Source organism: Salvelinus alpinus, chromosome 10 (genome assembly GCF_045679555.1).
Source record: "Salvelinus alpinus chromosome 10, SLU_Salpinus.1, whole genome shotgun sequence".
In the NCBI taxonomy this organism is placed as follows: domain Eukaryota; kingdom Metazoa; phylum Chordata; class Actinopteri; order Salmoniformes; family Salmonidae; genus Salvelinus; species Salvelinus alpinus.
This window is the reverse complement of record NC_092095.1, coordinates 15,103,625-15,118,523: the sequence shown is the minus strand read 5'-3', so window position 1 is coordinate 15,118,523 and position 14,899 is coordinate 15,103,625. Positions and strand designations below refer to the sequence as shown.

At 45.8% G+C, this 14,899-nt stretch overlaps 1 protein-coding gene across 1 annotated transcript in view; it reads right to left on the bottom strand.

Annotated features, from left to right (window-relative positions):
• The window catches only part of LOC139531541 (catenin delta-2-like), a 571,014-nt gene that overhangs the window by 16,336 nt on the left and 539,779 nt on the right, over window positions 1-14,899 (bottom strand). Inside the window, exon 22 of the mRNA XM_071328059.1 lies at window positions 6,352-6,478. Within this exon, the coding sequence (XP_071184160.1) occupies window positions 6,352-6,478 (127 nt within the window). The remainder of the gene's footprint in view (window positions 1-6,351; window positions 6,479-14,899) is intronic.

Genomic DNA, 14,899 nt, shown 5'->3' with positions numbered 1-14,899 from the left:
TTTTTGGGTTGGAGGGTTTGTATTTTGTCCTGTAGTTCATTCAATGTAATTGGAGAATCCAGTGTGTTCTGGTAGTCTTTAATAGCTGATTCCAAGACTTGTATGTGATCATGTATATGTTTTTGCTGTTTGTTCTTTGTTATTGGGCCAAAATAGATTGGAGAAGTGGTTTACCCATACATCTCCGTTTTGGATAGATAACTCTTCGTGTTGTTCATTTAGTGTTTTCCAATTTTCCCAGAAGTGGTTAGTCTATGGACTCTTCAATTACAATCAGCTGATTTGTGACACGTTGTTAATTTTTTTGTAGTGTATTTCTGTATTGTTTTAGTGATTCACCATAGTGAAGGCGTAGGCTCAGGTTTTCTGTGTCTCCATGTTTTTGATTGGATCGGTTTCTCAATTTCTTTCTTAGGTTTTTGCAATCTTCATCAAACCATTTGTCATTGTTGATCATTTTCTCCGGTTTTCTGTTTGAAATGAATAGATTTGACAGGGAAGCTGAGAAGACAAATATACTTTTTAGGTTTTCTACTGCCAAGGTTCCGACTTCACTATTACAGTGGAACGTTTTGTCCAGGAAGTTGTCTAAAAGGGATTGAATATGTTGTTGCCTAATTGTTTTTTTTTTTGGTTTCCACACTGCTTTCCTTTATATTATTCAGTTCCTTTGGCTATGATTCCTCATGATTGAGTATTGCTCTGTTCAAGTAGACTGTGATTTTGCTGTGATCTGATCACAGTCCCAGGTTTCAGTGGGCTGACTGTGAACGCTCTGAGAGCTATAGGTGTACCTACCATAGCAGTCCAATCGAAGCCTACCATTGACTATGTACGTACCCAGCGTGCAACAGAGCTGCAGGAGTTGTGACCTGTTTTCGTTGGTGCAGTGCTTAAGCATTTCAGTCAATAGAGCCCAATCCAATGTGGATAATGGAATCCAGTTTATTTCAGTAGTAATAATAATAATAATAATAATAATAGAATCCTGTATACAGTTGCGGAAACTTAGGTAGATAAATTTAATTCAATAACTATACGAATAAATAAAAAATAATGGATAGTAAATAATCAACATAATGTACATGAATGATGGTTACACTATGTAGTACTTGTAAGTTATATACAATGTACATACTTCAGGGAACTAATGGTAATGGGATGTCCCTCAGGCTAGGGCAATCCTATACATATCTGGCAGTCATATTTGCGTTTTCTCCCTCAACCAGAATAACTCACAGCTTTATGTCATTGGTAAATGCCCAGAGGTTGGGAATTGATTTAGATATTTTCTTCAAAAGATATTAGCTTATTTGGGAGTATTTCTCACAGTAGAGAAAAATGTACATCTCTGTTTCTACCTCCCCTGTGGTGCAGTGACCACATAGACACTCCTCTTGGGTTAGCCATGTTGGGTTAGCCATCCCTCTCACTTTTTCTATACCCTATTAATTGGTGGTCGCTGAGCCTTTATTGGGTCAGGATCAGTTTCTGTTTTGTATCGCTGAGAGACTAGAGATATTCTGCCAATTAGTATTCTCTGTTGAGGGTCAAATAGCAATTTAGTTCATTCTGTGTTTTTGTTTCATTTTCCCAATTAGTCTAATAGGACGATTTAGTTTCTGTAACAATTTGATTGATTTTCCTGTGTGTTTTGATAATAGGGTTGTTTAGTGATTTTAACAGCTGACATAAGGGACTCTTTTCAGGGTTCAGCTCTTGGGTTTCCAGTGCTTTGAATTGTAAGGATGTTTGGGGGCTTAATTTCAAATGGTGCCAACATTTTAGTATCGTTTTCTTTATATTTAAAATTCAAAGGAATCTTCCGAGTTCCGCTTTGCATGCATTATTTGGTACTTTCTTTTGGATATTTTGTCTCCCAATGCATATAATCGGAATTAAAGGTTGGACCCCAGACCTCGCTTCCATATAGTGCAATTGGTCTAATTACACTATTGAATATTTTGCACCAGATTTGGATAGGAATATTTATTTTTGACAATATTATTTTATTGAGTTAAATGTTTTGCAGACCTTTTCTTTTGAAGCATTCACTGCTAGACCAAATCCACCAGAGAATCTCTCTCTCTCTCTCTCTCTCTCTCTCTCTCTCTCTCTCTCTCTCTCTCTCTCTCTCTCTCTCTCTCTCTCTCTCTCTCTCTCTCTCTCTCTCTCTCTCTCTCTCTCTCTCTCTCTCTCTCTCTCTCTCTCTCTCTCTCTCTCTCTCTCTCTCTCTCTCTCTCTCTCTCTCTCTCTCTCTCTCTCTCTCAAACATGAACAACCGCCATCTCTCTCTCTCCTCAGATCTCAGCCCTGAACATTTCTCTCAACAAGGGATCCGCTCCACCTGGCAAACAGCTTTGAACCGCTGGAAGTGGACTGTGTGGCCCTAGGAGCCCGCTCTGGTCATAGAGACTCCGATGCCAGGCAAGTGATTGCCAACATCAAACAAAAGGGCGACAACATCAGTCCCTTAACCCATATCCATCCGTCTGAAGCTGCCTTACCATCGTACTTCCGCGACTTTGGACCACTGAGCCAACGGAGGCCCTTGTCTGGATGAAATCAGGACTCTGCTCTGAAAAAGCGTTAGATTTTCAGTTTTGTGAGTGACCGCAGTTCCTAAAAAGGGACAGTCTGCACCCAAACAGGACAGGAGCTTGGATACCGAGTGCTAACATTGAAAAGGGATTTAAAAAGTGATGGGATACCAGTCCTTGGCCCAAACAGATAACCTTGTATTGAGTCTTGTGTTAATCCACATACTCATATGAGGCATAGACCAAATGGCACAGTTTTAAAGCAATCTTGTATCTACAGTGCCTTCTGAAAATATTCAGACCCATTGACTTTTTCAACATTTTGTTACGTTACAGCCTTATTCTAAAATTCATCATCAATCTACACACAATACTAAATAATGACAAACCAAAAAAAAGTGCACATGTATTACAAATACAAAATGCAACTATCACATTTACATAAGTATTCAGACCATTTACTCAGTACTTTATTGAAGCACCTTTGGCAGGGGTTACAGCATCGAGTCTTCTTGGGTATGACGCTACAAGCTTGGCACACCTGTATTGGGAAGTTTCTCCCATTGTTCTCTGCAGATCCTCTCAAGCTCTGTCAGGTTGGATGGGGAGCGTCGCTGCACAGCTATTTTCAGGTCTCTCCAGAGATGATTGATTGGGTTCAAGTCCAGGCTCTGGTTGTTGTCCTGTTGGAAGGTGAACCTTCGCCCCAGTCTGAGGTCCTGTGCGTTCTGGAGCAGTTTTTCATCAAGGATCTCGCTGTACTTTGCTCCGTTATTCTTTGCCTCGATGCTGACTAATCTCCCAGTCCCTGCTGCTGAAAAACATCCCCCACAGCATGATGCTACCACCACCATGCATCACCGTAGGGATGGTGCCAGGTTTCCTCTTGACGTGACGCTTGGCATTCAGGCCAAGGAGTTCAATCTTGGTTTCATCAGATCAGAGAATCTTGTTTCTCATGGTCTGAGAGTCTTTAGGGGCCTTTTGGCAAACTCCAAGCAGGCTGTCATGTGCCTTTTACTGAGGAGTGGCTTCCGTCTGGCCACTCTACCATAAAGGCCTGATTGGTGAAGTGCTGCAGAGATGGTTGTCCTTCTGGAAATTTCTCCCATCTCCACAGAGGAACTCAAGGTGACCATCGGGTTCTTGGTCAACTCCCTGACCAATGCCCTTCTCCCCCGATTGCTCAGTTTGGCCAGGTGGCCAGCTCTAGGAAGAGTGTTGGTGGTTCCAAACTATTTTAATTTAAGAATGATGAAGGCCACTGTGTTCTTGGGGACCTTCAATGATGCAGAAATGTTTTGGTACCCTTCCCCAGATCTGTGCCTCAACACAATCCTGTCTCGGAGCTCCACTGACAATTCCTTTGACCTCATGGCTTGGTTTTTGAGATGCAATGTCAACTGTGGGACCTTATATAGACAGGTGTGTGCCTTTCCAAATCATGTCCAATCAATTACATTTACCACAGGTGACTCCAAGTTATAGAAACATCTTAAGGATGATCAATGGAAACAGGATGCACCTGAGCTCAATTTCGAGTCTCATAGCACAAGGTCTGAATACTTAAGTACAGTAAATAAGGTATTTCTATTTGTTAGTTTTAATACATTTGCTAAAATTAAAATAAAACTATTTTCGCTTTGTCGTTATGGGGTATTGTTTGTAGATTGCTGAGGATTTTTTATTTATTTAATCCATTTTACCATAAGGCTGTAACGTAAAAAAAATCTGGAAAAGGTTAAGACGTCTGAATACTTTCCGAAGGCACTGTATAGCATTTTAAGCCAACTCCATGTCTATTTCATATAGAGGGTTACCTACTGATCATAGCATGTTTGTGTTAGAGACTCCATCTGATCTGAAATCCCAGAGCTGTGGCCTTGGACTGATTCATGTTCTCCCAATTGCTCTTAGCAAATTGTCTGATTTTCTGTCTAACTATTCTAATTCTGAATTATTCATATATTTGGTGATCTTAACCTGGAATGGTTGATGCCAGTATCAAAGACTGAAAGACATTTGTACTGATCTCAATTTAACTCAACCAACCCGCCCCAACTTAGGACACCCTGAAAAATTGACTTTTTTGGATATCATTTTGACAAACACCCCATAAGCACACAGCCAATGGATTCAGCAGGGGTTCAAGCTTTAGAACCCAGTTCCTACATTTTAATATAAAAATGGATTTTATCGAACAAAACTATGCTATATTTTATCTCTGGGACACTCAGAATGACAAATCAGAGCCAGATTACTGAATGTAAGTACATTATTTACCTTCAGAGGTGAATGTATCAAACCAGTTGCCGTGATAAAAGTTTTTTGTTGTTGTGCATTCTCCTCAAACAATAGCATGGTATTTTATCACTGTAATAGCTACTGTAAATTGGACAGTGCAGTTAGATTAACAAGAATTTAAGCTTTCTGCCCATATAAGACATGTCTATGTCCTGGGAAATGTTCTTTTTACTTACAATGTCATTCTAATCGGGACACCTATCCCGTAGAGGTTAAACCTTTGGATGCTGTCTACAATAGCGCCCTTTGCTTTATCACTGGTGACAGTATTAATACGCATCACTGCATCCTGTATCACAAGGTTGGCTGGTCCTTATTAAAGTCCCATAGGTCACTTCCTTACTCCCTCATTGTTTACAAAGCTCTACGACACAAGCTTTCCGACTTACCTAACTTCATTGTTGAAGTATTAAAACATGATTTACAAAACATGTTCACAGGGTTGGTTAACTCTTGAGGTTCCTCGGGGATCCACCAAATTAGGTAAATCCGCCTTTAGTTTTTAAGATTGCAATTTGCAGAGCTCATTAAAATGTGATGCTCTGGAGCCTCTCAGGCAGTTGAGTGTTGTTTGAGGACCTAGTAGCTGAGAAATTGAACTATTCTTTATGATGGTGTTTTTGCATATTTGTGTGTATTTTAATGTATTTATGCATGTGTAGTTTTAATTGTATCTCAATGTGTATTGTGTACCAGCGCTCGCCTGGAAATGAGACCCTCGGTCTCAGTGTTGACTCCCTGTTAAAATAAACGTTCAATAAAACAAAATCTCTCTCTCTGACTGCCCCTCCTCTCCCCCCCCTCCTTCCCTTCCTCCCACTCTCAATCTGCTTTGATCAGTCTCAGAGGAACATGGTTCTAGTAGATACAGAACAGCATGTACTAGAGAACAGAAGAAGGAGCGAATGATGGAATGCAGGATTAGAGAGAGAGAGAGAGAGAGAGAGAGGGAGAAAGGGAATGAAAGTAGAGGTGTGGAGAGGGGGAAGATGAGGGATAGAGGAGAGAGCAGGGTCTCTATATTCCTCAAAGCTCCTGCTTTTCAACGTCAATATTCAAAGTTCGACTCATCTTCTCATCTTTTCCTATCCTCTTCCAACTTAGGTCATCATGTCTAACTTCACCCCTACCCTCTACTATACCACACACTCACTTACAGCATTATAATACCAGCTACACCATCTCAGTTCTTAGTGGAGTGGTACGAAAAAGTGATGGCTTACCAATGACCTGGAAAAGCTTTTGAACACACACACACACACACACACACACACACACACACACACACACACACACACACACACACACACACACACACACACACACACACACACACACACACACACACACACACCCCCCCCCCCCCCCCCCCCCCCAATGAGCTCTCTGGCTCATTGGCCTGGTTAAGGGGATACGAAGTTAGAGGGAAGAGTTTATCAGGGTGACAAGAAGGGACAGCTCTCTCTCTCTCTCTCGCACGCACACACGCACACACACACGCACTGACCTGAGCGGTTGTTGGGTGAGGTTCGTACGGGGGACACAGAAGGGGTGCGAGAGGAGGAATAGGGTCTCTGTCTGTCTCTCTCTATCGTAGAGGCAGAACCAACAAAGTGATACTGAGAGTATCCATCCTGTGAGAGAGAGAAGGAGAGAGCGATATACATAGAGAGACAGAAAGAGAGAGAAAGAGAGAGAAACATGTTTAAAGTACAAAGACATGAACAAATCCATCCTACACAACACACACAGACAGATACAGTATGTTAAAATGTCTTCACAATAAAACACACATACTGATCCCTGTCCGGTCCTTCATCAGATGTATGATATAACAAAGTACAGCAGCTGTTGTTTTCATATAATGACTGTAAATAGAAGAGACAGAACTCTCAGCTGGGTTCCAGCTCCAATTAAGTCATTGTCTAACGATGCTTTTCTACCTAAACAACCCAAAACTTCACTCACATAATTGCTGCTGTATAATTAAGCAATAACTCTGTGTTGTGTCGTGCCTAAGAACAGCCTTTGGCATATTGGCAACATACCACAAACCCCAGAGGTGCCTTATTGCTTTTATAAACTGGGTATCAACGTAATTAGAACAGTAAAAATAATGTTTTTGTCATACCTGTGGTATATAGTCTGATGATATACCACGGCTTTTAGCCAATCAGCATTCAGGGCTCGAACCACCCAGTTTATAATTACTGTGTTGATATGATGGAAGTTATAAAAGTCTTCCGTGAAGAATAAAAACAGGATAACTAAAAACAACACCTAAGAAATCATAAAACATTAAACATTAGGATTGGCTATAGAAGATCCATAACCCTTACAGTTAATACTGATATACTGTAACTACCAAGACTGTTCTGGCATCACTATTTCTGTCAGGACCCGGTGCGAGAAACAGTCACTAATAATCGTCAGAACCCAGAAGATGAGGCAGACACAGCAGTACTAGAGATGGTGGTTTAATTAAAGAACAAAATCTTCAGGCAAAGAAACTAAATCCACAATGTCCAAAAATAAAGCCAAGAGGCACAAAATGGAAATCCTCCAAAATACAAAAGAAACTCCACAAAGTGGTAAAAAACAGCAGGGAAAAACAAACCTCAAAAGACTACTCAAATAATACACAAGAACTAAACCAGAGAACCTCTGGAAAATCCAACAAGAGAAATATCTGTATAAAACAAGGCTTGGGCTGGGGCTGGGTGCTAACTTACAAACACTGAGCAAGGAACTGAGGAACACACAGGGTTTAAATACAAACAAGGGAACGACCCACAGGTGCAAACAATAATTAGAGCAAGAAAAAACAAAAGGTACAAAAAAGGTGCAATGGGGACATCTAGTGACCAAAACCCGAACAGTCTTGGCCAAAACCCTGACAGAATCCCCCTCCTAGGAACGGCTCCTGACGTTCCTACCAGCCTTCTCAGGGTGGAGGGTCCTGAACTGACGAATGAGGTCAGGGTCCAGTATGTCCTTGGCAGGAACCCAGGAGCGCTCCTCGGGACCGTAGCCTTCCCAGTCCACCAGATACTGCCAGGACCGCTGCACCCGGCGGGAATCCAGTATCCGGTGGACGGTATAAGCCGACTGGCCACCGATGACACGGGGCGGAGGGGGAGGTCTGCCTGCCGGGATAAGGGGAGAAAAAACAACAGGTTTTAATAAAGAAATGTGAAATGTCGGATTGATCTTAAAGGATCTGGGTAAGTGCAGGCGAAAAGTAACGGGATTGACTCTCCTGGCAATCTTAAAAGGACCGATGAATCTCTGGGACAGCTTGCGAGACTCCACCCGTAGTGGTAAGTTCTTTGTTGAGAGCCATACTCTCTGGCCGGGGTACAGGGTAGGACCGGGACGGCGACGTCTGTTGGCTTGTCGTTGGTACTGCTGAGAGGAACGCAGAAGATTAAGACGTGCCTTCTTCCACGTAAGCCGACAGCGTCTGATGAACCTCGAGGCTGAAGGCACTCTGACTTCTGCCTCCTGGTCCGGGAACAATAGAGGAGCATAGCCAAACTGACACTCATGCGGGGATACACCAGTGGAGGAGGAGCACAAGGTGTTGTGCGCGTACTCGGCCCAAACAATGAAGGATGACCATGTGGACGGGTTGTTGGAAACCATACATCTGAGGGTGGTTTCCAGCTCCTGATTCATCCTCTCAGTTTGGCCATTGGACTCCGGATGGTACCCTGAAGATAAACTGGCCGTGGCCCCTATGAGTTGGCAGAAGGCCTTCCAAAACCTTGAGGCGAACTGGGGACCTCTGTCGGAAACCATATCTTGCGGAATGCCAAAGACTCGGAACACATGGTTAATCACCAACTCAGCTGTTTCCTTGGCAGAAGGTAATTTGGTCAAGGGAACAAACCTGGCCGCCTTAGAAAACCTGTCGATGATGACTAGGATCGTAGTATTACCATGGGACGGAGGAAGGCCAGTAATAAAGTCCAACGAGATATGGGACCAGGGTCGGTGGGGAATAGATAAAGGGTGAAGGAGTCCTTGAGGGCGGAGGTGAGAAGATTTGCCCTGGCAGCACACGGAACAGGCCTTGACGAAAGTGGCAACGTCGTCCTTTATGGTGGGCCACCAGAACTTACGCTGGATGAACTCCAAGGTGCGACCTACGCCCGGGTGACAGGTGAGGCGAGAGGAGTGCCCCCACAGAAGGACTTGGGACCTTGCTGCCTTGGGAACAAACAACCGATTGGCCGGACCTCCTCCAGGACCCGGTTCGATGGCTTGAGCTTGTTTCACGGTATCCTCCATTTGCCACGAGATCGGAGCCACGATCTTAGCGGCCGGAAGGACAGTCATGTCAGTATCTTCTCGAATGGCAGGAGAGTAGATTCGTGACAAGGCGTCCGGTTTGAGATTCTTCGACCCGGGTCTATAGGTGAGGATAAACTGAAATCGGCTGAAGAAAAGAGACCATCGAGCTTGTCTGGAGTTCAACCGCTTCGCCTGCTGGATATACTCCAGATTTTTGTGGTCCGTAAGCACTTGAAATGGTTGAGATGCCCCCTCGAGCCAGTGTCTCCATTCCTTCAATGCCATCTTAACCGCTAGGAGTTCACGATCCCCCACATCGTAATTCCTCTCGGCCGGGGTAAGCCGGTGAGAGAAGAAGGCGCAAGGATGAAGCTTCTTGTCTTCACCCCTCTGAGACAGGACAGCTCCAACCCCAACCTCTGATGCGTCTACCTCCACCACAAAAGGTTCATCCGCCGTTGGTAGTGTCAGGATGGGAGCAGAGAGGATGCGCTGCTTGAGTCCTTGGAAGGCCGTCTCAGCCTCTCTTCCCCACAGAAACCTTGTGTTGCCACCCTTGGTTACAGCTGAGAGAGGGGCTGCCACCGAGCTGAAGTTCTTGATGAACTTGCGATAAAAGTTGGTGAAGCCCAGGAAACGCTCAACTTCCTTAACGGACTTGGGGGTGGGCCAATCCGCTACCGCCCCTACCTTCTTGGGGTCCATCTGGACTCGACCGGGTTCCACTATAAATCCCAGGAATTGTACTCGAGAGGAATGGAATTCACACTTTTCCGGCTTAACGTACAAATGGCTGTCTAGGAGGCGTTTGAGCACTTGTCTGACATGCTTAGTGTGTTCTTGAAGGGAGCTCGAAAAGATGAGGATGTCATCCAAGTAAACAAACACGAAGATGTTAAGCATATCCCTAAGCACATCGTTTATGAGCGCTTGGAACACAGCCTGGGCGTTGGTCAGGCCGAAGGGCATCACCGAGTATTCGTAGTGACCAGTAGGCGTATTGAAAGCGGTCTTCCACTCGTCCCCGAGTTTGATCCGCACAAGATGGTATGCGTTCCGCAGGTCAAGCTTAGTGAAGACAACTGCTTCCTGGAGCAGCTCAAAGGCTGTGGCCATAAGGGGTAGCGGGTAGCGGTTACGGACGGTTATGGCATTGAGTCCCCGGTAGTCAATGCAAGGTCGTAATCCACCGTCTTTCTTGGCCACAAAGAAAAACCCTGCTCCCGCCGGCGAGGTAGATGGACGCATGAGGCCTGCTGCCAGAGCGTCCTTGATGTAGGTATCCATAGCAGCTCGTTCGGGAGGAGAAAGGGAAAAGATCCGACCCCTGGGAGGGCAGGTCCCCGGAAACAGGTCGATGGTGCAATCGTAAGGTCTATGGGGTGGTAGTTTGGTGGCCCTCTGTTTGCTAAATACCAGTTTGAGGTCATGGTAACACTCGGGAACTCGGGACAGGTCGATGGATTCTAGAGACTCGGAAGGGGAACTCTGGGAACTCGGGAAGATACAAGTGGCTTGGCACGTAGGACCCCACTGCTTGATAGTGCCCACAGACCAGTCGATGTGAGGGTTATGGCTGTGAAGCCAGGGATAACCAAGGACGAGAGGGAACTCGGAACAGGAGATCAGATGAAAGTTCATCACTTCCTGGTGTTGGGAAACTGAAAGTCGCAAGGGGGTAGTGGCACGAGTGACAAGTCCAGATCCCAAAGGTCTTCTATCCAACGTAGTAACCCTTATGGGGTCACTTAGAGGTTCAGAAGGAACGCCATTCTCCTTCGCCCAGACCCCATCCATGAAGTTACCTGCGGCTCCAGAGTCTACCAAGGCTTGAAGAGAAAACTCGTGGTCGTCCCAGGAAAGGGTAACTGGAATGAGCAGGCGGGAGTTGGATGGATGGGAGGAGGTTATGTTTCCCGTTACAGTCCTCCCAGGCCTGCACGGGAGAGTGCGTTTCCCTGGAGCCCGGGACACGTGGAGCGGAAATGGCCCGGTTTGCCGCAATATAGACAGCATCGCTCCCTCATCCGGCGGTCTCTCTCAGCCTGGGAGATGCGTCCAACCTGCATGGGTTCTGGTGGAGCCAGCGAGGATAAAGGTGGAGACTCGGAGCTGGAACCGATAGGAGCTAGGGTGAGCGGTCTACGGTTGAGTTCTCTCTCTCTCTCAGACGCTGGTCTATGCGTGAAGCCAACTTGATCAGGGACTCGAGGTTGTCCGGTGGTTCCCGAGTGGCCAGTTCATCTTGGATGGTGTCAGAAAGACCCTTCAAAAAACACACTGTGAGCGCCTCGTCGTTCCAGCCACTTGCTGCTGCCACAGTGCGGAACTGGATGGCATAGTCCGTCACGCTGCGCCGACCTTGGCGGAGAGTCAGGAGCTGTTTGGCTGAGTCAGGGCCGTTGGTAGGACCTTGAAACACTCGCTTGAATTCTTCAGCAAAGGTAGAGTAGCTGGCACAGCAGGGACTTTGGGCATCCCACACAGCAGTAGCCCAGGCTAGGGCTTTTTCCGACAGCAGGGTGATGATATATGCTATCTTGGACCGGTCGGTGGGAAACGACGATGGTTGCAGCTCAAAGGAGAGAGAACATTGGGTGAAAAACCCCTTACAAACACTCGGATCCCCTGAGAACCGTTGGGGAGGCGGCAGACGAGGTTCAGCCAGGGGGTTAACTGCCAGGGGCACTTGAATCGGATGAACTGGAGCAGAAGCGGTTACCGGGGAAAGTCGATCCGAAATCTGCTTTATGGAAGTCAGCATCTCTGACAGAAGTTGAGAATGTCTAGCCATTAAGGCCTCTTGCTGAACCAGAGCAGCTTCGTGGCGTTGGACAGTCCCCTCGTGGTGGGACAGCATGGAAAAAAATCCTGGGTACTGGCTGCCTCTGGGTTCATTATAATGGCTCAGTGTTTCTGTCAGGACCCGGTGCGAGAAACAGTCACTAATAATCGTCAGAACCCAGAAGATGAGGCAGACACAGCAGTACTAGAGATTGTGGTTTAATTAAAGAACAAAATCTTCAGGCAAAGAAACTAAATCCACAATGTCCAAAAATAAAGCCAAGAGGCACAAAATGGAAATCCTCCAAAATACAAAAGAAACTCCACAAAGTGGTAAAAAACAGCAGGGAAAAACAAACCTCAAAAGACTACTCAAATAACACACAAGAACTAAACCAGAGAACCTCTGGAAAATCCAACAAGAGATATATCTGTATAAAACAAGGCTTGGGCTGGGGCTGGGTGCTAACTTACAAACACTGAGCAAGGAACTGAGGAACACACAGGGTTTAAATACAAACAAGGGAACGACCCACAGGTGCAAACAATAATTAGAGCAAGAAAAAGGTACAAAAAAGGTGCAATGGGGACATCTAGTGACCAAAACCCGAACAGTCTTGGCCAAAACCCTGACAATTTCTCCATCATGTGGGAACTCCCTCTCCACCTGCATGCCATGATACACCTTATACTTTATCTGCTAACACACACACACACACACACACACACACACACACACACACACACACACACACACACACACACACACACACACACACACACACACACAATCCTGCCCTGCCTGTGACATGCTTGTTTCCTGCTGAGCTCCTGAAGGATCAAAGATGCCCCACTTTCTTTCACTCTCCCTCCTTTCCCCTCTCTCCTCCTCTCCCCTCTCGCCTCCTATCCCATATCTCCTCCTATCCCCTATCCCTCTCTCCTCCAATCCCCTCTCTCCACTCCTCTCTCCCTATCTCCTCCTCTCTCCTACTATCCCCTCTCTCCTCCTATCCCCTCTTCCCTCTCTCCATCCCCTCCTATCTCCTCTCGTCCTATCCCCTCTCTCCACACCTCCTATCCCATCTCCTCCTCTCTCCTCCTCTCTCCTCCTCTCCATCTCCTCCTTCCTCCTCTCCTCTCCTCTCCTCTCCTCTCCTCTCCTCTACACCCTCACTCATTTTACTCTCTCTTCTCTCCATCTCTATCTTTACCTCTCTCTCCCTCCACCCCCCCTCTCTCTCACTAATCTTCCTCTCCCTCTCTTCTTTCTATCCCTCCCTCTCTACATCCCTCCATGCCACAGCTCCCCACTGGCAAGGAGAGAGTTTTGTTGCCAAGCGACCATTGTGCCTGTTGTGTCTAAGGCCATTGGACAGGTACAGCTTTTCCAGGCCGTAAGAATGCAAGGGACGAGGCAATTATAGCACACATTATAGCACATGTTATAGCCCTATGCACAAGGTGAGTGTCAGAGCTTGTGTTAGTGTCTGTTTGTGTGATGCGATTAGGCTGAGTAAAAGTTACGACAGATTGGTCTGTCCGGCCAGGCATCACCCACGGCCATTTCTGTTGATTCACCACACTCATTCAATTTCACACTTTTTAACATTCAGCGTTGTATGCTTTACTTTCCCCCCAAATCAAATCCCCTTTCTGTTTTCACTGAGACGGCTGTATGTGTGTGCATGTTTGTCTGTGTGTGTGTGTGTGTGTGCGTGCGTGCGTGCGTGTGTGTGTGTGAAATTAGTCGTGACTCTTTCTCACAGAAAAAGGTCTATTCCACATCAAAGTGGGAATGGGATTGAAGACAATAGGATGAGAGTGTTTGATGTTAGACATATTTCATATTTAAGTGTTGAGCCACTTAGAGTAACGGGAATACAGGATTTAATAAAACACATTTCAACTACACTGATCTTACTACATAATTCCTAAGCCAAATAATGTACGGCTAAAGGGACTATTTCAAAGACATCTAGAGACACTTTTCCGATTCACACCATCCTTCTATGACACCATCCTCCATCACACCATCCTCCATCACACCATCCTCCATCATACCATCCTCCATCACACCATCCTCCATCACACCATCCTTCTATCACACCATCCTCCATCACACCATCCTTCTATGACACCATCCTCCATCACACCATCCTTCTATGACACCATCCTCCATCACACCATCCTTCTATGACACCATCCTCCATCACACCATCCTTCTATGACACCATCCTCCATCATACCATCCTCCATCATACCATCCTCCATCATACCATCCTCCATCATACCATCCTCCATCACACCATCCTCCATCATACCATCCTTCATCACACCATCCTTCATCACACCATCCTTCATCATACCATCCTCCATCATACCATCCTCCATCATACCATCCTTCTATGACACCATCCTTCATCACACCATCCTTCAACATACCATCCTCCATCATACCATCCTCCATCATACCATCCTCCATCATACCATCCTCCATCACACCATCCTTCTATGACACCATCCTCCATCACACCATCCTTCTATGACACCATCCTCCATCACACCATCCTTCTATGACACCATCCTCCATCACACCATCCTTCTATGACACCAGCCTCCATCACACCATCCTTCTATGACACCATCCTCCATCACACCATCCTTCTATGACACCATCCTCCATCACACCATCCTTCTATGACACCATCCTCCATCACACCATCCTTCTATGACACCATCCTCCATCACACCATCCTTCTATGACACCATCCTCCATCACACCATCCTTCTATGACACCATCCTCCATCACACCATCCTTCTATGACACCATCCTCCATCACACCATCCTTCTATGACACCATCCTCCATCACACCATCCTTCTATGACACCATCCTCCATCACACCATCCTTCTATGACACCATCCTCCATCACACCATCCTTCTATGACACCATCCTCCATCACACCATCC